This window comes from Dermacentor variabilis, chromosome 4 (assembly GCF_050947875.1).
Source record: "Dermacentor variabilis isolate Ectoservices chromosome 4, ASM5094787v1, whole genome shotgun sequence".
NCBI classification, from domain to species: domain Eukaryota; kingdom Metazoa; phylum Arthropoda; class Arachnida; order Ixodida; family Ixodidae; genus Dermacentor; species Dermacentor variabilis.
This window is the reverse complement of record NC_134571.1, coordinates 96,454,682-96,480,093: the sequence shown is the minus strand read 5'-3', so window position 1 is coordinate 96,480,093 and position 25,412 is coordinate 96,454,682. Positions and strand designations below refer to the sequence as shown.

The 25,412-nt window shown below is 46.5% G+C and overlaps 2 protein-coding genes across 5 annotated transcripts in view; both read left to right on the top strand.

The window, feature by feature from the left end:
- Nucleotides 1-18,061, top strand: part of LOC142579545 (protein disulfide-isomerase A6 homolog) — a 47,920-nt gene extending 29,859 nt beyond the window's left edge. The window contains exon 8 of one of the 2 annotated variants that reach the window (XM_075689878.1): nt 17,732-18,061. In XM_075689878.1, the coding sequence (XP_075545993.1) occupies nt 17,732-17,986 (255 nt within the window). In that variant the 3' untranslated portion in view covers nt 17,987-18,061. The remainder of the gene's footprint in view (nt 1-17,731) is intronic. The other variant, XM_075689877.1, reaches the window with a different exon arrangement.
- A 1,775-nt stretch (nt 18,062-19,836) lies between these two features.
- LOC142579542 (uncharacterized) lies at nt 19,837-25,071 on the top strand. Of its 3 annotated transcripts, none has more exons than XM_075689876.1 (3): nt 19,837-20,292; nt 20,362-20,526; nt 22,441-23,189. In XM_075689876.1, the coding sequence occupies exons 1-3, from the start codon at nt 20,197-20,199 to the stop codon at nt 22,498-22,500; spliced, it is 321 nt and encodes a 106-aa protein (XP_075545991.1). In that variant the 5' UTR covers nt 19,837-20,196; the 3' UTR covers nt 22,501-23,189. The 3 variants fall into 3 exon arrangements, 2 of the variants coding, with proteins under 2 accessions (XP_075545991.1, XP_075545990.1); XR_012827396.1 differs by lacking the exon at nt 22,441-23,189 and adding an exon at nt 23,349-24,921 and having other exon boundaries at nt 19,845-20,292; XM_075689875.1 differs by lacking the exon at nt 22,441-23,189 and adding an exon at nt 24,928-25,071 and having other exon boundaries at nt 19,867-20,292.
- Nucleotides 25,072-25,412: the final 341 nt, after the last annotated feature.

The following is a 25,412-nucleotide window of genomic DNA, read 5'->3' as shown; positions in this document are numbered from 1 at the left end:
AACATTCGTTTACTAAATAAATGAAAAAGCATGGTGTCACGCGCGCATAAGCAAACATGAATACGTCTCACTAAATGACCACAGAAACTCTTTATCAAAATGCTGGAGCGAGGAAGTGCAGGAGCGAGTGAAATGACCTTTGTGCAGCCTCTTGCTTGAACACGACCTAAGCGATGAGAACACCACGCGGTGCGTCTAGTTGCGTAAAATGTCTCCATCGCATATCGCTTTCAAGATAGGGGCAACACAGCCGCGTCGTATGCAGTAGCCTCCGGAGTAGGACGCCTCTCCTGTTTGCACCATTCCCGCACGTAAGTTTCGGGAAATCCGAATGACAGTGATGCTGCCCTATTTCTGTCCCTCTCCACACATGGGATCACTTTTCTTTTATTTGCGGCATCATGATGAACTCTGCGTGTCTTTGGAGTCGGCGCTTCCATCCTAACAGAGTAATCGCAGCAAACGGGAAGACGGATGGTGGACTAACATAAGCACACATACTACAGCACATGGAGGAAACTATGGCAGCTAGGCTCGAAGCCTGTTCGAGGCGGCCATATTGAAATGCTGATGGCAATATGAGAAGAAAGGGGGTTAACCGAGGGGCCTGATTTTCATTAATCATATCATGCGAAGCCAACAAAGACACCAAGGAAAACATAGGGGTACTTACTTGTACTTACTAATTGAATTAAATAAATGATGAAAATAATGGCAAGAAAAGTGGATGAAATAAAATGTTTCCGCAAGTGGGGAACCATCTCACGTCTTTGCATTATGCATGCGATGCGAGAGGGTGGCGAATCTGCGATACGGTAGCACAGATTTAGGTTCGTACTCGATTCTAATGCGCGTGCAATTTTTTGACCCGTTTTATCACGGGAAAAGTGCGCGTTAGATTCGAGTAAGTACGGTAGATAGCTTTGTTGAGTATCTGTAGCTGTTTTAGAATGCTGTCGTGGTACAAACTTGTGCAAGACAGCATTCAAGATTTATTTCGCGGACAAGCAAACTCCAAGAGTTACATTTCATGCTTTTTTATACAGTCTACACTTGTTGTAAGGGACCCGCATACAGTAGACTTTCAGATATAACGGACAATATTTTATGCTTACTTTATTCTACCTACTTTATTAATCCGACAAAGCTCGCTTTTAACAGACCGCTTTACAATGGACTATCTGCTACAGCGGACGAAATTAGCTGCAATTTTTTTTCAAAATTGGGCATATAAAACGTACTTTTGCCGTGTCCACACGGGCTGACAACCGACTTGCGAGAGTCAGCAGACGATCGGGGTGCAATATCGTGCACACGAGGAAGGAAGGCGGGGCGGAAACACGCCGTCTTCTTTCACGCTCTGCTTTCATCACAAGGCACGGGGCTGGGAGGGAAGCAAGAGAGTGGGGGTTCTCCGGCGGCGTCTGCTTATACGGCGCGGCCGCCGTATCGTGAAAAATGATCTGCGATGTGGGCAAAGTGCGCGTTCCGTGTGATCCTCGTATCTTGGAAGCAATCTGCCATGTGGCCGAATTGCGGTAAGTGCTGGTAGCTTCGTATGTGCTGTGCTTACGATGTTTAGTTCGCGTTGAAGCGAGAGACAGCACGAAAGGTCAATTCGCTTGCTGCTGCGGCACTTTCTGAATTTAGGATGGCAATCGATGCATTGCCTTTCGAGCGAAACTGTGGCATTTTCTTCTTTTTTTTACTTTGGACGTTCATCACACTCCTTTCAATAAAGTTGTTAGACATCGCAACGAAAGTATTACTGAATACAGATTATTACAGATTACAATATTACAGATTTCTGATAAAACAGACGTTTTTCGTCAGGTTATGAGGATCCATTGTAACGAGTCGACTGTAAAAGCTTACCTGATCATTGTAATTTGAGTTTACCAATATGTTATTGAGGATGTTGAAATATTGTTGCATGTGGGCGATGACATTGAACAGTTCTTGCAATCCTTACTGGCAATTGAATGTGAACCTGCATACAAAATTGAGACCCAGCCGCTTCACATTGGAACACCTTTCTCCTCGATGAAGCACACCTTTGGCTTTCTTTTTTAAAGAATATGTTGGACTGGATCATAAACTACAGGAAACAGTGACACTGTCAGGTGACACATGTGCTGATTTTAGAACTGGGAGGAGCAGTAGTTCTTCAGATAGGTGTACAGTGTTGAAGCATGCAATCTGAGGTTTTGTTGCTACACCTTTTTGGTGAATTTACACTTGCCTGGTCTCCACCCCTGTTGGTGCAAAACTGGTTGTGCTGCCTTTGCAATATGGTTTTGCACTCCTGTTGTAGTTCACCTTCTGTTGTTTTTCCATCACCATAATTGTCACCTATTTCATGTCACACCGCTCTTCAAAATTTGACTGAGTGCTGGGCTGCCACTGTGTGCCGATGAATTTCGGCAGTGCTCACATTATTATATTTTTTTCTTTTTTGCGCTATGCAGTTATGAGCTAGTTATTGGGATATCCCTGTAACGTCATAGCCCTTTGTAACGTCGCACCTACAACATCGCATCCAAAACCTTGAAAAGGGAAATAAAGCAAAAAGAAAACAAAGTTCATTAATTTACGTGAACTTTGACCAGCAATTTCACAACTCTGAAGTCGATGTTCTACCTCTACTCCACAATTGCGTTGCCTTTGCACTGAATGAAGGTTGCGTTGTAGGCTAGCTCTGAGTTCACAATATGGTTTTAATAAGTCTCAATAAAGATAGCATGTGAAAATAAAATTTCTCCTTTCATGGTTTAAATCGAGAAATACTCAAGGCCCAACTGGGGAGCCAGCAACACTCCTCGTCTTCTCCCATCTTTCAAAGAAAAAAAATCTATTTCTTTATGACCCTACTGCGCTCAATAAAATTAATTAAATGTACCATTCTAAAACTAGCATAAAATTATGAAGTTTACTCACCTTTGTTTGCATTAGACCACAACAGTACGCAGGGACAGTTTAAACCATGAACAGCTTGCTTCGTCATTTTCTCCCATAGAGTCATCTCTGGCGCAAGGTACATAAGTGCCAGGTCAGTGAGGTAAATTGAGCAAGGTACACCAGACATGAAATTCTATCCTCAGAATTTATTTTATTGCGACAGCGTGTCTTCTGGCATAAAGAAATATTTAAACATGTAGATACACTCCGGATTCGTGGAGGAAGTCCAGCAATGTCCGGTGGTGGGGCTCCAAGATCCAACTTTCTACATCTGGCGGCCGACCTGGGGGTGGTCCACATCGAAGCAGGTGTTTCTGGCGGAGGGCATGTAGAGAAGGGCAAGTCCAGAGGAGGTGCCTAGTGTCCACTTTGCAGACAGGAGCGGGACAGAAGGGGCAGGAATCGCTGATGGAGGCACGGTACTGTGCCGACCACGACCAGGTTACCGCAGGGGTGACGGCGACACGGAGGCGTAACTTTCGTAACAAGACCTCTTCCCAGCGCGCTAGCCCGCCAGGGAGGTCGGTGCCACACGGTGAGAGCAGTGCTCGCGTGGTGCGCTGAAGGTGTTCTTTTTCTGTGAGGAGCCTTGTCCCCGGAGAGGCGGGGGCCAGCCAACAACATAGCTTCCGAGATTTAGGACACCGTGCTGTAGGTTGCGCCTGTGCTCCTTTGAGCTGCCTCATACCTAACGCATATCCGCACTGCATGCCTCAGTAGAAACAATGGTCCCTAGAATACTTTGCCAGTCTGCTGTCTCCACGCGCCCCTTCTGCAAAGCCGTGTCCTTGCCGTTCATGCCTGTATGGGGAGTGCTGCAAGCCATTAGAGCGTCTGTACCGCGCTGCGCCAGCCGTGCTGTCTGCTAGTGAGTGGGTGGGCTTGCTTCGTAATAAGTTTCAACAATGCCTTGTAGCTCTCTATAATACCGGGATCTGGCACAGGCAGAGTTCCTTACTTTAATATCCCTGTCACACTGGACGTTTTAATGTCATTCTAATTGGATGGAATTAGCATCGAATTACGTTATTTGGCTACTACACAGTGATATTTAACGCTATTAGCATCGAATAACTTCCGCAATCGATTCAGTTCAAGAAACTCTTCGCTTCACATTCGAAGCGAATGTGTACTGTCTACTCCAGAGACAAGGTAAAATGTGACATTAAGCATTCGTAATTTGAGAAGTGCCCATGTGAAAAGGTAATTAGTTTGAGTGTTTTAAGGCATCTGTCATTTTATTGAGAGAAAAGCTGCATGGCAGGCTGTCACAAGATGTTCTTACTCTTCACCTCAGCGGCATCTGGCCACCACCATCATTTTACTTGTTGGCTATACTGTAAACAATGGGGGACCTGTGCGCACGAAAGGTACACAGCAACTAATTTCTTCACCTGCTGCAACTGAGCATCGTTGTTCAGCGCTGCCATGTCATTCGTATTGTTTGTGCTCAATTTGTCGGCTATGGCTATTAAGCTGGCTAAGACTTGTCTTGGCTTTTGCTGGCCAGACATTCGGAAATAGAAGTTATAATGCGTGTTATTTCAGTGAAGTGACCCCCATATTAATTTTAAATTAAATAGGTTCACTTTTCAGACACTCACACATACCTCCTTCTACTTTTCTTGCCAATTTTTATGGAATGATTGCCATTGATATCATGACCGAATGACTATAATTTTTCCTGTTTAGCAACACCACAGTTCGAATGGCATTCTTTGCACTGAATGTCGTTCAAATCTAATGACATTAAAACGTCCAATGTGTCACGGCCGTAAGTTCACATTTCCACTGTTCGCCTTGACTGAGGGTATTGGTGTCGTCACCTTATTCGTGTCCCATTAGTTTAGTCTTGTGCACATCTGGGTATGTCGGCTTTCCCTGGCCCTTTATTAATTAGGCTTTAAGTATGTTGCAGTATGAATTGTCCCTCTATAAATTATCTTCGAGGGTGTCTCCTCTTTTCACAGATACTGACAGCATTGTGTCAAAAGCTGCAACATGAAAGTGCGCGATTTGTAAATATTTTTTTATTTTGTGTATGCTCTCCTTTTCCCAGCTCTTGTACGTTTGCTTCTGGTACCCTTCACTTTCGGAAACAAATTTTGCATTGTCAATCAGTGCTTGTATTCTACTGTGGCCTATCTCTATGTCGCTGTTAGTGTTGTTTGCGCCGCCTTGGAGAAAATAAGTGCCAGTAATTTAAGCGAGTGGTCTGAAAAGAGAATATATACACATCTTGATTACCTTTATATTTAGCCCAGCAAGCGTCAATGTTGGCATTGTATGTCCTCGCAAAAACAAGAATTCAGATGACACGCACGTCCATTAAGTGGCTACAGGTCATGCACAAGAAAATTATTCTCATTTTCGGACACACTATATAAGGAGAGGCTGCAGCAGTGGGTGTAACCCATGTCAAACGTGGTGACAAGGATTAGATGATTCTAACGTAGTCTACGATTAACACTGCCAAGTGTATTTCAACGAAAGGAATTTTAGGACAGTTAAATAATTTGAGGTGGTCAAAATTCCATGTTATGTGCACAAATTAACAATAAAACGATGCGCGGTGTCAACAAACATCCCTGGTGCTCTAAAGTATATCGAAACCAGTTGTTCAGAAGAGAAAAAAGTGCAATCCATGTAATCAGGCGCCACCACGAGTTTCGCAGAAACGAAACATCAATTTTGATGTGACAAATATCAATAGTGCTTGCGATAATTCCACGTATACCTGAGTGACAATTATATAGTGATGCTGGTGCCATTAGTTTATTTATTTATTTATTTATTTAGTTAGTTAGTTAGTTAGTTAGTTAGTTAGTTAGTTAGTTAGTTAGTTAGTTAGTTAGTTAGTTAGTTAGTTAGTTAGTTAGTTAGTTAGTTAGTTAGTTAGTTAGTTAGTTAGTTATACATACTGCAGCGCAATTTGCGCTATAGCAGGAGTGGATTGAGAAAAGGTACAGAAAATGCATTGGAATATGCAGCGGTAAACACAAGTGAACACTTTTACAAAAGAGCACTGATAAAAGGAAAATACACAAGAAGTTATACAAATGCTGCTGAGCATGGGTGAGCACGATTATGCATCTAGGATGGCTGTTGCAAAAATTCGGGATGAGCATGAGCGAATGGACCCAGGTAATGAATTCCAGTCTTCGATTGAGCGGGGAAAGAAAGCTGAATTCGAGCATGTTAGTACGTGCGTAGCAGGGTATCAAGTTTAGGTCGTGATGTCTTCTCGTTGATGATCCTGGCACGAAGTTAATGTAATTATCATTTGAAAGCCTAACCGAAGAATTGACAATGCAATGCAAGAATTTTAATGATTCGCCACGGTGACGAGAAGAGAGCGCGTTTAGGTTCAAGGAAGAAAGTGTTGAAGAGGGCGAGAAGTCGCAATCGTAACGATGACATATAAATTGCACAGCTTTTTTCTGTATTGCTTCTAGCTTATTAATCTCTAACTGCTTATGCGGGCTCCAAACTACAGATGCATAATCAAGAACAGGGCGGATTAGTGATTTACACATTAGTAACTTCGTGTCGTTAGGAGATCGGGTTAGCGTTCGCATCAAGTAACCTAGTTTTTTTAGTGCTTTACTACATATGTAATGAATGCGTTTAGATCATGACATGTTATGCGTAAAAATGACACCAAGATACTTATACTCAGAAACCTTATCTACAGCACGGCCATTGAACGAGTAACTAAATAGAGAGGGGGAAGATTTGTTGTAGAAAGACATCAGAACGGTTTTATTGAAATTAATGTTGATTTTCCAAGTGTTACACCAGTCGTAAAACCTAGAAAACGACTCTTGAAGGCGATAATGATCATTAGAAGAGTTAATCACTTCATATAGAACGCAGTCTTCAGCATAAAGACGGATGTTAGAAGGGCAGTGAAGTGGCAAATCGCTTATGTATAATAAAAGCAGAAGCGGCCCAAGGACGGAGCCTTGGGGCACACCTGATGTCACATCAACAGTAGCGGAGTCAGTCGAACTGTAAGAGACGAACTGGGAGCGAAATGAGAGAAAGCTTAAAATCCAGTTAACTAAATGAGAATCTTTCAGTACAGCATTAAGTTTAGCAATAAGTTTAGAATGTAAAACTGTGTCAAATGCCTTCGAGAAATCTATAAAAATGGCATCAACCTGGTGGCCTACATCAAGGTTTAATGAAATTTCATGCGTGAACTCAGCTAGCTGCGTTAACGAGCTAAAACCGCGCCTAAACCCATGTTGCATGTTAGACAGTAAAATATTTGATTCCAGAAAGAGCATGATGTGCTTATGAAGGACGCGTTCCAGCATTTTGCATGACTGTGACATCAGTGAAATTGGCCTGTAGTTCGACAAACACTGTTTTTCTCCAGATTTATAAAGAGGGAGCACTTTGGCTAACTTCCATGAAGAAGGTACAGTAGCGGATGATAAGGACTTTCTGAATATAACTGACAGATATTGTGATGACCACAACGAATAACGAACAAAGAACGCGTTGTGTATCCCGTCCGGACTGGTGAATTTCTTAACATCAGGTTTAATATAAGGTTGAGGATGCCTTCGCAGTTTATGTCAACGTCACTGATTGCTTCAGAAGAAACTATATTGGTAAGTGTCGGGATAAAGTTGTTATCGGAAACAAACACGGACTGGAAATACTTGTTGAAAGCATCGGATATCACCGCCGGGTCGTTGATGACGTCATTATCTATTCTGAAAGAAGTGGATGAAGCACCGCGGGGTAAAATAGAAGACCAAAATTTTCGTGGGTTAGTTCTTAACAAATTGTGCAGGCGATTGCAAAAAAAGAAATCCTTGGCCTTTTGCAACTTAATATTGAGTTCTTTCTTTGCCTTGATAAATCTATCCAACGCCATGGGATCACTGCCTCTTCTGGAACGCCTTAACCTTCGAACGCGACGGGACAAATGCAAGATATCACGAGTCATTCATGGAATGTTAGAATTTCTTTTCTTAGTTTTAATGGGCACAAAACGTTCGATACATGATTTGACAAGACGCTCAAAGTAGTTAGCAAGGCAGTTGACGTCCTGGTTATCTGAAAGTGCACTAAACGTATCGAAATGATCAGATAAGACATCAGTAATGGAGTTGTCGTCCGCAAGAGGGAAATCAGGGAAACTAGTAAACGTGTAGGGGGATTTAGAAATTGGACAAGAGAGTGACACTAAAACGCCTTTATGGTCTGAAATACCATCAATTACCTCGCAAGAAAAATCACGTTCGGCTAGGTTAGCGCTTAGAAAAACTAAGGACGGAATTTAACCTGGTGGCACTAGGAACAACCTGGGTGAGACCAAATGACAGGGAAATGTTTATTAGTTCTTTACAAATAGCTGTGTCGCGACCGACTGCAGACAGTGATGGCCAGTGGATGCCAGGGGCGTTGAAGTCACCCATAAAGATAAAACTTGACGAAGCAATGTTAATCTCGCTCATGAAATTTGCAACAGCATGAAGGACATCAAGAGTAGAGCCGGGGGGACGATATATAACACTAATCACAATACACCGATTATGTAGGTAAATTTTACACCACACGGATTCTGTTTCTGGAGGAGAAGGCAAGACTGAGAATCTTAGATCCGACCGGATAAGCAGTGCCACGCCACCACCAGTACCACAATTCCTGTCTAAGCGCACGGCAACAAAAGAGGGTGGAGTGAACTCAGATTCGTAAATACCATTGTGCAGCCAAGTCTCTGTGATGCCGATAACATGGGGGGAATGAACAGATATCATCATCATCATCAGCCTAGTTACGCCCACTGCAGGGCAAAGGCCTCTCCCATACTTCTCCAACTACCCCGGTCATGTACTAATTGTGGCCATGTTGTCCCTGCAAACTTCTTAATCTCATCCGCCCACCTAACTTTCTGCCGCGCCCTGCTACGCTTCCCTTCCCTTGGAATCCAGTCCGTAACCCTTAGTGACCATCGGTTATCTTCCCTCCTCATTACGTGTCCGGCCCATGCCCATTTCTTTTTCTTGATTTCAACTAAGATGTCGTTTACCCGCGTTTGTTGCCTCACCCAATCTGCTCTTTTCTTATCCCTTAACGTCACACCCATCATTCTTCTTTCCATAGCTCGTTGCGTCGTCCTCAATTTCAGCAGAACCCTTTTCGTAAGTCTCCAGGTTTCTGCCCCATATGTGAGTACTGGTAACACACAGCTGTTATACACTTTCCTTGTGAGGGATAGTGGCAACCTGCTGTTCATGATTTGAGAATGCCTGCCAAACGCACCCCAGCCCATTCTTATTCTTCTGGTTATTTCAGTCTCATGATCCGGATCCGTGGTCACTACCTGCCCTAAGTAGATGTAGTCCCTTACCCCTTCCAGTGCTTCGCTACCTATCGTAAACTGCTGTTCTCTTCCGAGCCTGTTAAACATTACTTTGGTTTTCTGCAGATTAATTTTCAGACCCACCCTTCTGCTTTGCCTCTCCAGGTCAGTGAGCATGCATTGCAATTGGTCTCCTGAGTTACTAATCAAGGCAATATCATCAGCGAATCGCAAGTTGCTAAGGTATTCTCCATCAACTTTTATCCCCAATTCTTCCCACTCCAGGCCTCTGAATACCTCCTGTAAACATGCTGTGAATAGCATTGGAGATATCGTATCTCCCTGTCTGACGCCTTTCTTTATAGGGATTTTGTTGCTTTCTTTGTGGAGGACTACGGTGGCTGTGGAGCCGCTATAGATATCTTCCAGTATCTTTACATATGGCTCATCTACACCCTGATTCCGTAATGCCTCCATGACTGCTGAGGTTTCGACTGAATCAAACGCTTTCTCGTAATCAATGAAAGCTATATATAACGGTTGGTTATATTCTGCACATTTCTCTATCACTTGATTGATAGTGTGAATATGGTCTATTGTTGAGTAGCCTTTACGGAATCCTGCCTGGTCCTTTGGTTGACAGAAGTCTAAGGTGTTCCTGATTCTATTTGCGATTACCTTAGTAAATACTTTGTAGGCAACGGACAGTAAGCTGATCGGTCTATAATTTTTCAAGTCTTTGGCGTCCCCTTTCTTATGGATTAGGATTATGTTAGCGTTCTTCCAAGATTCCGGTACGCTCGAGGTTATGAGGCATTGCGTATACAGGGTGGCCAGTTTCTCTAGAACAATCTGACCACCATCCTTCAACAAATCTGCTGTTACCTGATCCTCCCCAGCTGCCTTCCCCCTTTGCATAGCTCCTAAGGCTTTCTTTACTTCTTCTGGCGTTACCTGTGGGATTTCGAATTCCTCTAGGCTATTCTCTCTTCCACTATCGTCGTGGGTGCCACTGGTACTGTATAAATCTCTATAGAACTCCTCAGCCACTTGAACTATCTCATCCATATTAGTAACGATATTGCCGGCTTTGTCTCTTAACGCACACATCTGATTCTTGCCTATTCCTAGTTTCTTCTTCACTGTTTTTAGGCTTCCTCCGTTCCTGAGAGCCTGTTCAATTCTATCCATATTATAGTTCCTGATGTCCGCTGTCTTACGCTTGTTGATTAACTTAGAAAGTTCTGCCAGTTCTATTCTAGCTGTAGGGTTAGAGGCTTTCATACATTGGCGTTTCTTGATCAGATCTTTCGTCTCCTGCGATAGCTTACTGGTTTCCTGTCTAACGGAGTTACCACCGACTTCTATTGCGCACTCCTTAATGGTTCCCATGAGATAGTCGTTCATTGCTTCAACACTAAGGTCCTCTTCCTGAGTTAAAGCCGAATACCTGTTCTGTAGCTTGATCCGGAATTCCTCTAGTTTCCCTCTTACCGCTAATTCATTGATTGGCTTCTTGTGTACCAGTTTCTTCCGTTCCCTCCTCAAGTCTAGGCTAATTCGAGTTCTTACCATCCTATGGTCACTGCAGCGTACCTTGCCGAGTACGTCTACATCTTGTATGATGCCAGGGTTCGCGCAGAGTATGAAGTCGATTTCATTTCTAGTCTCACCATTCGGGCTCCTCCACGTCCACTTTCGACTAACCCGCTTGCGGAAAAAGGTGTTCATTATCCGCATATTATTCTGTTCTGCAAACTCTACTAATAATTCTCCTCTGCTATTCCTAGAGCCTATGCCATATTCCCCCACTGACTTGTCTCCAGCCTGCTTCTTGCCTACCCTGGCATTGAAGTCGCCCATCAGTATAGTGTATTTTGTTTTGACTTTACCCATCGCCGATTCCACGTCTTCATAAAAGCTTTCGACTTCCTGGTCATCATGACTGCATGTAGGGGCATAGACTTGTACCACCTTCAATTTGTACCTCTTATTAAGTTTCACAACAAGACCTGCCACCCTCTCGTTAATGCTATAGAATTCCTGTATGTTACCATGAACAGATATAAGGGACAATAAATCGGGAGACTTTTAAATAATACTACGAGCGTTTATATTCAAGACAACAAGGTTCTCAAAACGGCCAGGATGACTTCAGAAAGTGGATGGAACGGAAGTCAAATGGCCAGGCTCAGAAGAAGCACGTTGAGCGGGTGCCACTACTAATGAGTTTGAACTGTCATCCCAGTTATAACGAACCTTTTCAATGAAAGCGTGATCATACCTCAACTTCACAATAGAACCGCTGTCCCGAAAAGAGGCTCATGCGTCTCAGATTTTTTTCCGAATTAACCGAACCCTAGAAGAGAAATCTTCTTTAATGACGAAATTTGAGCCCTTGAGTTTTGAGATGTTCCTAAGAACCTCGGTTCTGTCGTTGAAGTTAGAAAGCTTTAGAATGACGGGACGAATGTAACCAGTGCGTTCTCCACCGAGCCTGTAGCAGCGCTCAATATGAGGGCAGCTAATCTTGAATTGGTCAGTAAATACAGATAAAACTGCAGTCAACAGGATGGTAGCGTTTTCATCCATGACTTTAAAAATACCGTGTTGAGATTGTTTCTACGAGAATGATTTTCAAGACTGTCATTTTTTAAGACCAAGTCCGTTACCTTAGTAGTCAAGGCATTTATTTCAGCACGTAAATCACACAGTAAACTAGAGTCTTTGGACATAGGAGTGGATTCTAGTGCATGAACACGTGACTCTAAAACATCAAAGCGACGCGCAACTGACTGTTGAAATGACTTAATTTCCGCAACATCTCGTGCCAACTGAGTCTGCCCCTCCAATAATTTAGAGAACATTTCGGATACCGAAGGGCCATTGTTGTCATGGCTATCAACGGAAGGACGAGCATCATGATTCTCATCGAGAGCGGAACCGGATCCACGCCTAGACCTAGACCGAGGGCCCGGGCCAGGGTTGGTTTTCACATCTCCGCTCAAGAGGAGACAACTTGCGCAATACAATGCATGCGAGCAGCAGGATACAAGACTTTGTGGGCAAGGCAGCAGCAGCAGAAAGCGATCATCAGATCGGATACACTCGGTATCAGAAGAGTAACATACCTGCATGAAGATCAAGCAGCGATTAAACATGGTTCCGGTGCCGCTGCAGCCTAGCCCACTGAAGAGTCTATCCACGCGCTGGATATTTATACCGTCGGCTGTTGATGTCACAGACCGAGAGTTGTCGATGATTGGCTGATCAAAGGACAGGACATCGGGGTGACTGGCATGCTGTAGCTTGAAAAGGGACGCGCCGAGGCAATCGCAGCATATGGAAGCGATAGAGCAATTCCTGGGCAAGCACTCGGTGACATCCACGTGCTCGACCGCAAAGGTAGCCAAGTCAGACGAAGCAGTTCCAAGCCATGTGACGCCGCAAAGGGGGTGTACAGCAAGGAAGCCGAAGAATTGCATGAAGAACAAGCAGCGATTAAACATGGTGCCGGTGCCCCTGCAGCCTAGCCCACCCACTCAGTTAATTCATCAAGGCCTCTTCGCCTTAGACGAAGCTAGCTGACGTTTTGCATCATAATAAATTGTGACATAAGTGCCGACAGTATGCTTGTTTGCCAAATTATTCGGTCGCCTAAAGAACACATGCACGCACACACTATTACTTATATTTGCATTGTCTGTTTGGTTCCTACGGTCATGATTTACATAAAAGACATGGATGTTACTTGCACGACAAAGCACAATGTACAGGTGGCTAATCAAAAACATCCACAGTTGAGCGCTTTATTTTTACAATTTAGCAGTTGGATCATAGGCAACCTAATTTTTTAAAGTCAAGCAGTACAGGGAATTCATGTCTACTTAGCCGAAGTCTTAAGGCAAGGACTGCTTACGCTTGATATATCCACCTCCAAAAGCTCTAAAAATGCGCTGGCGTCATAGTGCAAATACATTACGGCAAGCATCATGGAGGAGCCACCACGGTAGGCTAGCAAAACTATTCTAGGGACCATAGTTGAAACCGAAGGCCCCAGGTAAGAATCTGCATCTATCGCGATTCCTCCTCCTGTAATGTCCTGTCATCGAGGTGGTCACGAGTATCCCATCCTCGTTGCCAGTGTCACGATCCACCCGGGTTCGTGAACAAGGGAGGGCTTGAGGCACCCTCCGTTAGACGGACGCTCCGCAGCGTGGTGGTGTGGAACGATGTCTGACCGCCGAGCAGCTGTGCTCGTCGGTGTTTATTGCAGTGCGGTGACCAATGTTGCCTGCCAAGCTTGGCAGGCCGCCGAGCCTGGCGGCGAACGAACATTATGCCTGAGGGGGCGTCACATGCTTGCTACACCCCCTTACTCCCAGTTTGTTTGTTAAATAAACATGTTCAGAGCAGCAGGCTCTGCCACCGTCCCAGCCAAGTCGATGGTGCCTGCTACCCAGGCGAGTAACGGTCCGGTGGCCTCCGCCATCGAGTACTCCGCCTGGGCACCGGTGTTGATCGGTCTGGTGTGGCAACGCCAGCTGTCTGAGCCGGCCTCGCTCCATCCAGAGGTTCCGTAGCGGTCGGCCTTGCGAGTGGTGCCAGGCTCGACACCGGTCCAACGGGTGCCGCACCACTGGCAACGGTTGCCGCCTCAGAGGTGGGTGGTGCTCCGCTGGAAGCGACTGGTGCTGCCGCTAGTCCTCCTGCAGGCTGGAACTCAGAAGTGGCAGTCGAGGGTGCTGGCCAGGTCCCGAGGCGAGGCCTGACATGGTCGGCGTGTCTGTACCACGTGGCCCCCTTTGACATGCAGAGGAGTAGCGATGAGGCGCTGGCAGGAGACACCACCTGTCTGGCAGACCAGGGTGGGCCAGGACGGAAGTTCCTGGCAAAAACTGGAGCTCCCGACTCTGGCAAAGGCCCGGGACGGCACCCTTGGTCAGCAGCCAGCTTCCGCTTCAGCTGCTTCAAAAGCACTGTGGATCGGAGGTCCGGATGCAAGATGTCCAAGGGTGTCTTGACCATGCGACCCAGCAGGAGCTCACAGGGGGCACGGCCAGTGACATGGTGGGGTGTGGTTCGGTACATGAAATAGTATCCGGGCAATCTGCATCCGGAAATTCCCAGTCTAGCTCTTCTTGAGCTTGTCTTTGATGGTTTGCACCACCCGCTCGGCTGGTAACCAGCTGGTAACTGTAAGCTGCCAGCCTCAAGGCCCAGCGTACCACTCGAGGTGATGCCTGCACAGGAACTGCCTTGTGAGGCCCCAGCAGCCCCAACAGCGGCTTGTGGACCGTGACCGCCTCGAACTTCCGGCCCCACAGATACTGGTGGAAGCGTGCGACACCCGACATGAGGGCCAAACCTTCCTTGTCCAGCTGGCTGTAACGTTGCTCTGCAGCATGAAGCCGACGAGAAGCAAACGACACAGGGCGTTCCTGGCCATCTTTGTCCCGGTGTGCCAGGACGGCTCCCACACCGTACGGCAACGCATCTATGGTAAGGATGACAGGCTTAGCAGGATCGAAGTACACCAGCACTGGAGCCTTCATGATTAGCTCCTTGCTGCGCTGGAAGGCCCGGTCCTGCTCCTCCTTCCAGACCCATTGCTGACCATCTCGAAGCAGAAGATGGAGCGGCTGTAAATGCTCCGACAGGTTCGGCAGAAAACTCCTGTAGAAGTTGAAGAGGCCGAGGTAGCTCTGAAGCTCCTTGTTCTGGGGCTTCGGTGCCTTGAGCACTGCATCAACTTTGCGGAGAGCCGGGGCTAGGCCTGCCTGGGAAATGACATGGGAAATGACGATGACATACTCAACGCTGGGGGCTGAAAACGCAATTTCCCAGCTTGAGCTTGAGGCTGGCATCCTGCAGTTGTGCCAGGACGTTGTGCAGGTTCTGCAGGTGGTCCCCGTCATCGCTGCCAGTAACCAGGATGTCGTCCAAGTACACAGCCACTTGCCTCATGCCCCTGAAAAGGTTGTCCATCTCCCTCTGGAATATGGCTGGGGCCGAGGCCATGCCAAACGGTAAGCGCGTGTACTGAAAGAGCCCCAAAGTTGTCAATATTGTGACATACTTCCGTGAGGCATCCTGGAGCACCAGCTGCTGGTAAGCATCTCTGAGGTCGAGCTTGGTAAACTTCTGTCCACCGGACAATGCTGACCAGAGATCTTCAATCCGGGGCAGCGGGTACTTCTCGACGGTAGCGACAGGGTTGATGGTAACCTTGAAATCACCGCAGATGCTAACACTGCCGTCTCGCCTGAGGACTGGTACGATGGGAGTGGCTCATTCGGATGTCTTGACAGGCACCAGGATGCCCTCTCGCTGTAACTGTTGCAGCTCCTGGGTGACCCCATCCTTCAGGGCGAACGGCAGTGGGCGAGGCTTGCAAAAACGTGGCCGGGCTCCCTCAGATACATAGATGCCAGCCGTCGTGCCGGCAAATATGCCCACCCCTGGCTGGAAGAGGGACTTGAACTCGGTCAGAAGGCTGGGGACGTCTTTCACCACATGCACGCTGGCTTCCTGGTACTCTGGCAGACGAACGCCCAGTGCATGAATCCAGTTTCGGCCCAGCAGCGTCGGCGACGACCCCTTCGTTAAATAAAGGCGAAGGGTTGCCTCCCTGTCCCCAAAGCGAACGCTGACCTGTGCCTGACCCTAGACCTGGGAGAGTTGCCCGGAGTAGCTGCGCAGCATCACGCCTGAAGCTTCAACGACCCTAGACCTGGGAGAGTTGCCCGGAGTAGCTGCGCAGCATCACGCCTGAAGCTTCAACGGACACGCCGGGGAAAGTACGCTTGAAGAGTTTTCCGGCCATTACTGACACGCTGGCCCCTATGTCCAGCTCCATGGAAATGGGGTGCCCGCAGATTTCGACAGTCAGCATGTACGGCGGCACAGACGATCGACGGTACAGGGCCTATGTGCCACATGTCGAAAATCGGCGGGTCCTCGGCCACGACGTGGAGCCTGGCCGCGGACGAATTTGAGCCTGTTGCCGCACGCCCCCGCCGTGTACCCTTGCGACGGCTACCCTGGCCACCGGCTTATGTGGTACCTGGGTTTGAACCAGGCTGCTGCTGCTGTTCGCTGTTCGTCCTCCCCATTCGGCATACACCTGCCAGGTGCCCAGTTTTCCCGCACGTGAAATATTGTGCTTGAGAGAACTGGCACTGTGAGGGGGAGTGGGCACCACTACAGTGACCGCAGGTACTGTCCTTTGTAGCTAACTCGTTGACCGCCTCTTCCGCCGACGGTGAGCCAGTCGCACGGGAAATCTCGCCGGCGTCCTTGGCGGCAGCTTCCAATGCCAGTGCTGACTACACGGCGTCGTCCAGCGAGGGGTCGGTAAGCTCCAGGAGTCGCGTCTGCATGGCGGGGTTGTTGATGCCGCAGACGAAACGGTTCCGTAGCAGCGAGTCCAGTTGGTCCCCGAAGGCACAGGCACTCGCTAACCCTCGTAGTGCAGCAACGAACTGCCCGAGGGTCTCCTTCCCGGCAGCTCCGGTTGTTGAATCGGAAACGCTCCATTACTGTGGACGGTGCTGGGTTGAAATGCGAGCGCAGTATGACGAGCAGCTCACCCAGCGTTTTAACGTGCGGCGTGGCTGGCTTGAGAAGGTCGAGCGAGAGGCTGAAGACGCGGGTCCCGCAGCTGGCCAGAAAAATGTCCCGCTGTTTGGCCTCGGGTGTATCGTTTGCCCGGAAGAACACGAAGACTTGCTCCTCGTAAAGTTGCCAGGCGGACCCATCTTCCTCGAACAGCTCGAGCCTTCCGTACAGCGTAATGACGGCAGCAACGGGGGGCGGTGTGGGACGATCTGTGGGTACTCGTCGCTAGTGTCACTAGTATCCCATCCTCGTCGCCAGTGTCACGATCCATACGGGTTCGTGAACAGGGGAGAGCTCGAGGCACCCTCCGTTAGACGGACGCTTCTCAGCGTGGTGGTGTTGAACGATGACTGACCGCCGAGCAGCTGTGCTCGTCGGTGTTTATTGCAGTGCGGTGACCAATGTTGCCTTCCGAGCTTGGCAGGCCACCGAACCTGGCGGCGAACGAACATTATGCCTGAGGGGGCGTCACATACTTGCTACAGAGGTGTGCATCTTTGGAGTAGCTGTTCGTGACTCATGGATCTGACGGGCTAGAGGACTGCAAATTTCAGTGTGTTTCAATAACCCGAACCACCACTTAGGATGAACTTGCACGCTTGCCGGAGTTACAAAGTGACAGCAGTTACTGAGCAGTGTACAGTGGCATTCAAGACTAACTTTGAGCATTGCTTTATGTAAACATCTGTTCAGTTGTATGGCTGTGACTGGGGTTGCTAGCTGTGGACAGGTATACATTGTAGTTTGGCTACTCAGTACAGTAATTGACTTGTGGCTACTGAGTCTTGGTTTTGTGGATTACTATATTACTTACATCATTCAATCTTTCAGATGGAAGAGCCTGAAGATATTGACCTCAGCGATGTTGAGCTGGATCCTGAAGACCAGGTGAAGAAGCATGTTGAACTTCAGGAAAGACTGTGGGCAAAACCACTTTATTATTTCGTGGGTGTTCATTGTTTTCTTTTACACATAACACGTGCAGGAAAGGGTGGGGAGCGGACATGTGGCTGTGCCATCTTTCAGAACCTGTGTACATACTGGTCATTGTGTAAATTATTCTCCTCTTTTGGGAATGCTCTTTAGAGTAAACCTTGTTGTAATGCTAGACATGCCGGAGTCAATAAACTGGGCATTTTTTTGCACACTTGCCTTACGTTTCTCGTTTTTCTCATGCTGCATCTTGCATAACGGTGCAGTTTTGTTTGTAGCATATTATTTCTTTATAATTTACTAATTTGGGTCTAGAGCACAAATCCTTGAAATTTTCTTTTCATTATGTTTACCTTGACTGGCCTTCAGGGGGAACGTTTGTGCCCGATTTGTATCGCGGTGGGTGTCCGGTAGTCGGTTTCGAACGAACCACCTCTCTCAGCCAAAGTGGACGCCATAATTATTGTGCAATGGCTATAGTATATGCGCTTTTATTTTTTTTTATTACTGCTAAAACATCAACAGCGCATCTTAAAGATCCGTACAGGATTCGAACGTCGTGCTTGTAAAAACTAAAACGGTGCAAAATGAACGCGGGAAAGTACCTACAAAATTAAGACGTAGGTACCCATGCTAAACTTGAGCGACGTGTTAGCGACACCACCTTCCTATGATTGGATGATTGTCCGCCGAACTGTACATAAGACTCCTCCTCCTATCTATGACTTCCTGTCAACTGTATGCTTCCGCTTTCCTGACATCTTCTACCATTTGTCTATATCTTTACTTCATACATAACTCAGGATCTTATTTACATATTGTACACATGGTTATGTTAATTAGAAAAAGCTGTAATTAAAATTTGGTTTCGTTAATTCAACAAGAATTCGAATTACAAGTGATCTTTATGCACCCCTACCGCGAGGGTACAACGTCGCCGGTGCATCCGTTCCATCGCCGCCGACTCCACCAAATCACATGACTCGTGACATCACTACTTCCTCGTTGGTGGCTGTGACTGCCATAGTTGACTGGGAGCCGACATCCTCATCTTCTGCCTTAACGCATCGACGCTTTGAATTTCGGACCTCTCGGCTGACCTGTACAATGCTAATTTATTAATAACGAATAGCACTCAACCTCTTATCGTATCTCGTCTTTTGAAGGGGAAGGCTGGCGGATTGGATGTACTCCTCAACATCATAAGTGATGTATTTGCAGCGCCCAGATTACAACAATCAGATAAGCAGGAGCCGAAGGCACCCTTCTTTCCAGTTTTCCAGAAGGTAGATGTGGCCGTGTGCCACGCGCACCTCTGACAATTGTCAATTATTGCGTGTCCATCGGTCTCCTTGGAAGAGTAAGTTGTTTTGATCGCACTCATCAGCGTGCCTTACGGCAACATTTTCTTCTTCTTTTGCTTGGGAGCTGTAAATGCGAAAAAGGCGCCATGTTTTGTTCCTTCTTTTTCTCTCGTTCGCTATAAAGGGATGCGGCCGATGTAATAGAGAGGCCGCGATGTCAAGTGCTGGTACTCTTCCAAATCCTTCAAGAGACGGCTATGTACCGGTGGCCATGAGAAGGAAACCAGGAACTCTCGAGACTGGGAGTCACGTTTCTCCTTCTCATTCCTCCTTGTCGTTGTAGCGGCAGGCAAAATGGAAGCAAATAAATAAAATATAGTAAAATATTGCTTGGGTGGCAGGCTGACGTGTGACCCAGATTTCGCGTACGTAGCTCCTTACATCGGAAATCATAAAGGTCGCAGATGCCAGCTGATTGCCATCTTAGCTCTCAGTAAAGTTGCGTTCCCAGACCCTTTCCTGTTAAAACCGAATTCAGCCCCATAAAATTCGGAATACTTTTTTCAGTGCTTGTCGGTTTACACCGATAATGCTGAACCGGCGGTTTTTCGCATAATCAAAACCCGCGCCATTGTATTTAAATCCCCTTGGTTCTTGTTGTGTGCTGCCACCTGTTAAAACAGAAGCGTATCCCCGCAGGCTGGCTGTACCCGGTTTGGAGGCAAACCGGATGTGACGTAAGCCAGTGGCGTACTCCCTGCCCCCAGATAGGTACTTGTACGCCTAGGGAAGGACGCTGCTAGGTGCTGCTGCTAAATCCCTGTGGTGTGTGCCGGCCACATGCCATGCACATGCGGCCACTGCCGGCTCACGTAGGTTCGTTCGCGTGGTCTTGTTACGCCTCGCTGGATCGTGTTCAGTCATGCCGTCCTTGCGCGGCGTCATTGTCGGGTTAAATTCTTAAATAGGTCGCGCCTGCGCCTAATTGAGTCTATGAAAGCCTGCACATTCAGTTTTGTGGGCTACAATGCAGTGCGGCTGGCGTGAGCTGTCTCTACGATGCGCTTCGAGCGTGTCGATTTCGCCGTTCTTTATGTTGGCGGAAACGACCTTGAAAGCAACATGGATCCACAAGAAATATGCGACAACATCAAGGTAAGTCTACTGAAATCACAAAATTTGAAACAATAAGCGCTAATAGTTGTGTTGTCTTTTAAATTTTAGGCCTTGATCAACGAGATGGCCCCCGTCGTGCTGGTTTTCAAGGAGCTCCCTCGTTGCGTAGAACATGCTGATGCGGAACAGAAAATGCAAAATCGTCGCTTGCTCAACCGCAAATTGACGGCTACGCTGAAGCGCATGCCGTGTCTGCGGAATTTGAACCCCGAGGTATGGACCCCCCTTTTTCCAGCGGCATGCCGTTACATACCGTCAGGAACACGCTTGGCTTATCTCTTCCTCGGTAAAAAATGTTTCACTTTTTCTCGCTGCTCGCTGCAGAAGAAATGCGGACCGTTTGTCGTAGTTGTGTCTCCGTCACAGGGTGGCATTACTGCGGTGAACAAAGCAAGTGTTGCCGTACATACTGTGCGCACTTCACCCTTTGTAGGGCGGTCGGAAAATATTGGTCCCACTTTTCAGCGCAACTTCGCTACTCTGTAGCGGTGAAGTGTAATTTCTACCATTGAACATTCCTGTGTACATATGTTTCTGAATCACGTTAAGCACATTTTTTCGTCCATTTCTTTGTCAAACAACGCGATAGAGCGATTGCGCAGATTTACTTCCCGTTCTACAATGTTTATTTTATTCTATTCTATCGCCTTCCTTCAAACCACCACAGCGGCAAATGGACTCTTTTTATCGAAATTCCGTGTTTTCATATAAGCTGAATTTTGGTGCGGTTAGGCGTCTAAATTTCTCGTGCCCACAGCTACCAAAACAGGTGATCAAATTATTAGCATCGCGAACAAATCGCATTCCTACATATGCGAGCTGCTACATACGAGCCCTCAAGAATTCTCAAGAAGCATCTTTTTTTCTAAGAACCCTTGTGATATCGGAAAGCCCTGATTGAGGATTCTCACACAAAGCATGCTCAGTAAGTATAATGAAAACGTGCACAAACAATGTATACTTTACTGGGTACTCTGGCTGCTTGTAATCACATTACAGGTGACCACGAGTAGGTAGAAACGGGCCTTGAGGCTGTATAGTGGGATGTAATATTCCCACTTTTCGCTATTACAGAATCATAGTCAGCTTTGAGATTTTGCGTTATGTCAAAAATACCTCATAAAAAGAAAAAGCACTTGTAATGTCTCGGACACAAAGCGGCCTGTTCTCTGCTTGCGTCTATGAAAGGGTTAAGATGCACACACTATTCAAAGCTCGCATTAAGGAAGAAATGAGCGGCACCGTACTGCCTTCATTTCTTCAAACCCTTCAACAAAGCTTGAACAAGAAATGCACGCGAGGGTGTCACTATAGACAGCTGCGGCAACACTGACGCATGCGCGAGAATATAAAATGAGGTGCAGCTGTGCGGTGCACGCTGCCGTGAAGTTCGAATTAGTTTCCCCCTTGCAAAACTACCGGAAAGGATATATTGCATCCATCGGTGTTAATATATTTTCTTGTTTTCAGCCAACATACACATCCCCGTTAAATCAAATAGATCACTGTAGATGGTGGCCACAAGCATATTACAAGAACTGTGAATTGGAAGCTGTTAGCTGCCTGTGGCACAAAGTCATGCAAGGGTACATGTAGTCTTTGTGTGCACATTGACTTCATGTTTTACTAATTTGACTGGCTCCTATTGCACTCTGGCTGAATAGCAATAACACACAGGCCACTTTACATTCGAATTACTCGAAAGTCTGCGAAAGCTGAAGGTACATTCATAAAAGTTCATAAGTCCATGGCATTAGTGAAAACAAATCTAAACCTTTTCTGGTACAGCTGTGCGTTGTCAGAAGTGGCTCAATGCATTGCAGTGATTGAACAGGCACATATTGGCTGTACCACTTGGATTTCAGCCTGCATGCGTTGGCTGGACAAAAAATTCTACCATATTTTACCTCCAAACTTTTGCTCATGAGTGGAAAGCGCTGTTTCTGTTGTAAATAGATGTGGCTTGCACACAAGGTATGTGCATGCTAAGTGTCTTGGTAAAGAAAAGTAAAGGTATGCTGCACGAACAGAAGGTGCTGCAGCCACATAACCTGACCTTTGATCTTCATTATGCTCGCAGATTGAAGGGATGGAATAAATGCGTGTCTTTTAAATGCTTGATTTCAGCCAGTTAAATTTGCCAACACGGGGATTCAAACCACTGGTGTCCATCTGCTGTTGGGCTGAACTCTCAATTTAGTGAGAATACTAACCACTGCGTTCATTGGTGCTGACAGATATCAAGTCAGTTGTAGCTTGGCATTACTGTATTACGTCACCAAAATGCTAGAGAACCACTTGAGATCCTTCGATGTCAGCATCCTCATAATCAGTGGGCACCCCATAAGAAAAATAGGTCAATTTTGGATGGTATCCTTGCAAGTGTGAGAAGGCTAGGCCACAGAAACTCGTGTTTCTGATTTGTGTACTATTCAGCCACGTTAAAATATGGGTAGCCTAGACATCTAAAAGACGAGGAGCAAGCAAATTGAATGCAGCTACCAAGCAAAAAATGTGGAAGTGTAAGCTGTTGATTTTCTTACTCTAAAGGCACGTTCACACTGAAGACAAAGCGGCTAAACCGGGCAAAGCTCTTGGCCAGGCGGATAAAAGCAGGCATTAAACGAGGCGGCAAGCCCGATCGCTCGCGGACCACTTATTTTTCCGGCCCGCCAGAGCTGTCCGCTTTGCCGCAGCCAATCAGAACACCAGACGACGGTGGCGTGATGACGACGGTGGCGTGTGCGCGATAAGGATGGACGACCGGTGCCACGAGACGGCGACAAGTGCGCCACAAAAACGTTTGATGCTCCGCCTCGGCGGTGCGGGCAGCCAGGCAAGCCGTCCAGTATACAGGGTGTTTCAGCTAATTTGTGCTGAGGCTTTAAAAGAGAAAGACGGAAAGAAACTAGGCCTGCAGTACTCAAATGCAATCAATTCAGTAAACTACCCTTTTGAGCAACTTTAATACTTACAGCTCATTCAGAAACATCTGCTTTATTTTATGAAGATAGCTGCTGTGGTTATTTTTTCAGGACAAAAGAAAGTGCACAAGATCGAAAAAACTACCATGCAACTATGCACTTTTGAGCAGTGACGAACAAATGAACAATGCGGCATGCATACAGGATGTAAAAGATATGCAGATCCGACACACTGAAGATTATGTAACCAGCTTTCTTTGCTGCTTCTGTTCATTGATGGCATTTGGCAGTGATATGTTAAATGTTACCTTGCATGCACCACTTGTGTTTGTAGTACACAGCTCACAGGCAGACGTGCACTCCGATGCTCAAGGTGGTGTTGTGCACCATCCATATCCTGTGAGAGTAGTGGCACTGTCATTCCCTCGCATGGCGCATCGCATAGCGGGTGACGTAGAGAAATCCGTTTATTTAATCCTTAGGAGAAATAGTTGCTGCCACGTCCTGTGCCCGACAGAGCAGCGCCTGCTGGCCACCCAGGCTTCTGTCATGCAGCATGGCCTCCCAGTGTTGCAGTGTAGGGACATTGAAGTTTTGATGCTGGACCACCACTTGCATACTGTCGTTTTGAGGCCGTGGTGCTGTATTGCAGCTTTGCATCTGCACATCCTGTGTCAATTGCTGGCATGGACACACTTGCTGTGTTTATTTTTTCAGAAATAGCATAAACATGCCATACCACACCTTGAACTATCATTATAATATTTTTAGTTTGCCACCACAACTGTCACCATGTCTAGTTGTAGTGTTTTTCTTTTAAAGAGACTCTATACGAAGGATGCTTTCTGATGGCATCTTTACCTTCTCGTATGATCATTCAGCGACACAAAGTGCTGCAGCTTCTGCAATGCTTTTGTCTATTCCTTCCAGGCACACTACTCTCAATGTATCATTTGCGCTGAAATAGAATACCGCCCATTGCTCAAAGCAGCTTCAATATAGATTCCAATCGGAAGAATAGGCAGACTTGTGGCAGTATATGACTTTCTATAGCCATAAAAGGCAAGCTAGCATAGTGGGGCATCTCAATGCTTGTAAAAGCATTCAACTGCATGTATCTCGAAATAACTAAGCTCAAGCAGACACTATCAAAATTCGTGCTTGTCACGGTGAGTTGGTGCGGGAACTTGAAGGTGTCGCTTTTCCTTCATTTTTGTGTGTCTCATGTTTTTGCTAATGCTCTTGCCACAGCAAAGTTGCACTTGTGGTATTTTAGAAGGGTAATTTACTAATCACCTGGATGATGTCATTTCCTTCATTTGGTTGCACTTTGTGCATCAGTGCAATAAATAGATCAAACGGCTTAATACGAAATGTTGCCAGGCCATTTTGGCACAACACTTGTGGATAGCATTTTGGTGTGGCTTGGGCGAGACTGAAAGAGAGAAATTGACACATACAAGCACAAAGGCCAGGCACTGTGGCCTGCACAACCACTAGAATAGCAGCTAGTCTTATCAATTCATACTGAGTATCACAAAGTGTAACGTTGCAAGAACTGTAGCTTGGTTGATGAGACAAGGCACTTACAGCTGTAGCTGAAACATGTGTGATCAACATGTACAAGGTTACAATACTCTACACCCTTTTTGTATTTAAGTTTTTAACTTTGCCCACAATCTGATCACAGCTTTCCAGAGTTCCTTGGAAAATCCTCTCATGCACCTACCATGTGGCGTGCAAGATGGCAGCAGCAGCTGTGGGAACAGTTGAAGAGGCGAAGAAAGGTCCACTTTATAATAGGTTGTATGTAAATAAAACTGATTGAACTCAACCGATTCGGCTTCCACTTTGGCAAGACAATTGTCAGCAAAGCAATGGGCGATACTAATAAATAGTGCATAGAAATTCTTGGAAGCCCCGTCAGCTTTCTTGCTGTTAACGGGCTGTGTTGGTGAGGTGGTTTAGGCAGGGAATGCCAATTCATGAGGGATGGTCATGGCCACCATGTTCAATGTATGTGCAGCATTAATCAGTTCTCTAGACCGAGTGCACTAATGTCATGGCAGGCCAGCACTTTGTCACATGATACATTTTCGAACCTCGCATGCTTTCTTTGGGGCTGAGAAAATGAAGCATGAAACTAAAATTGGCATGTTGCAGTTTTCAATTAAC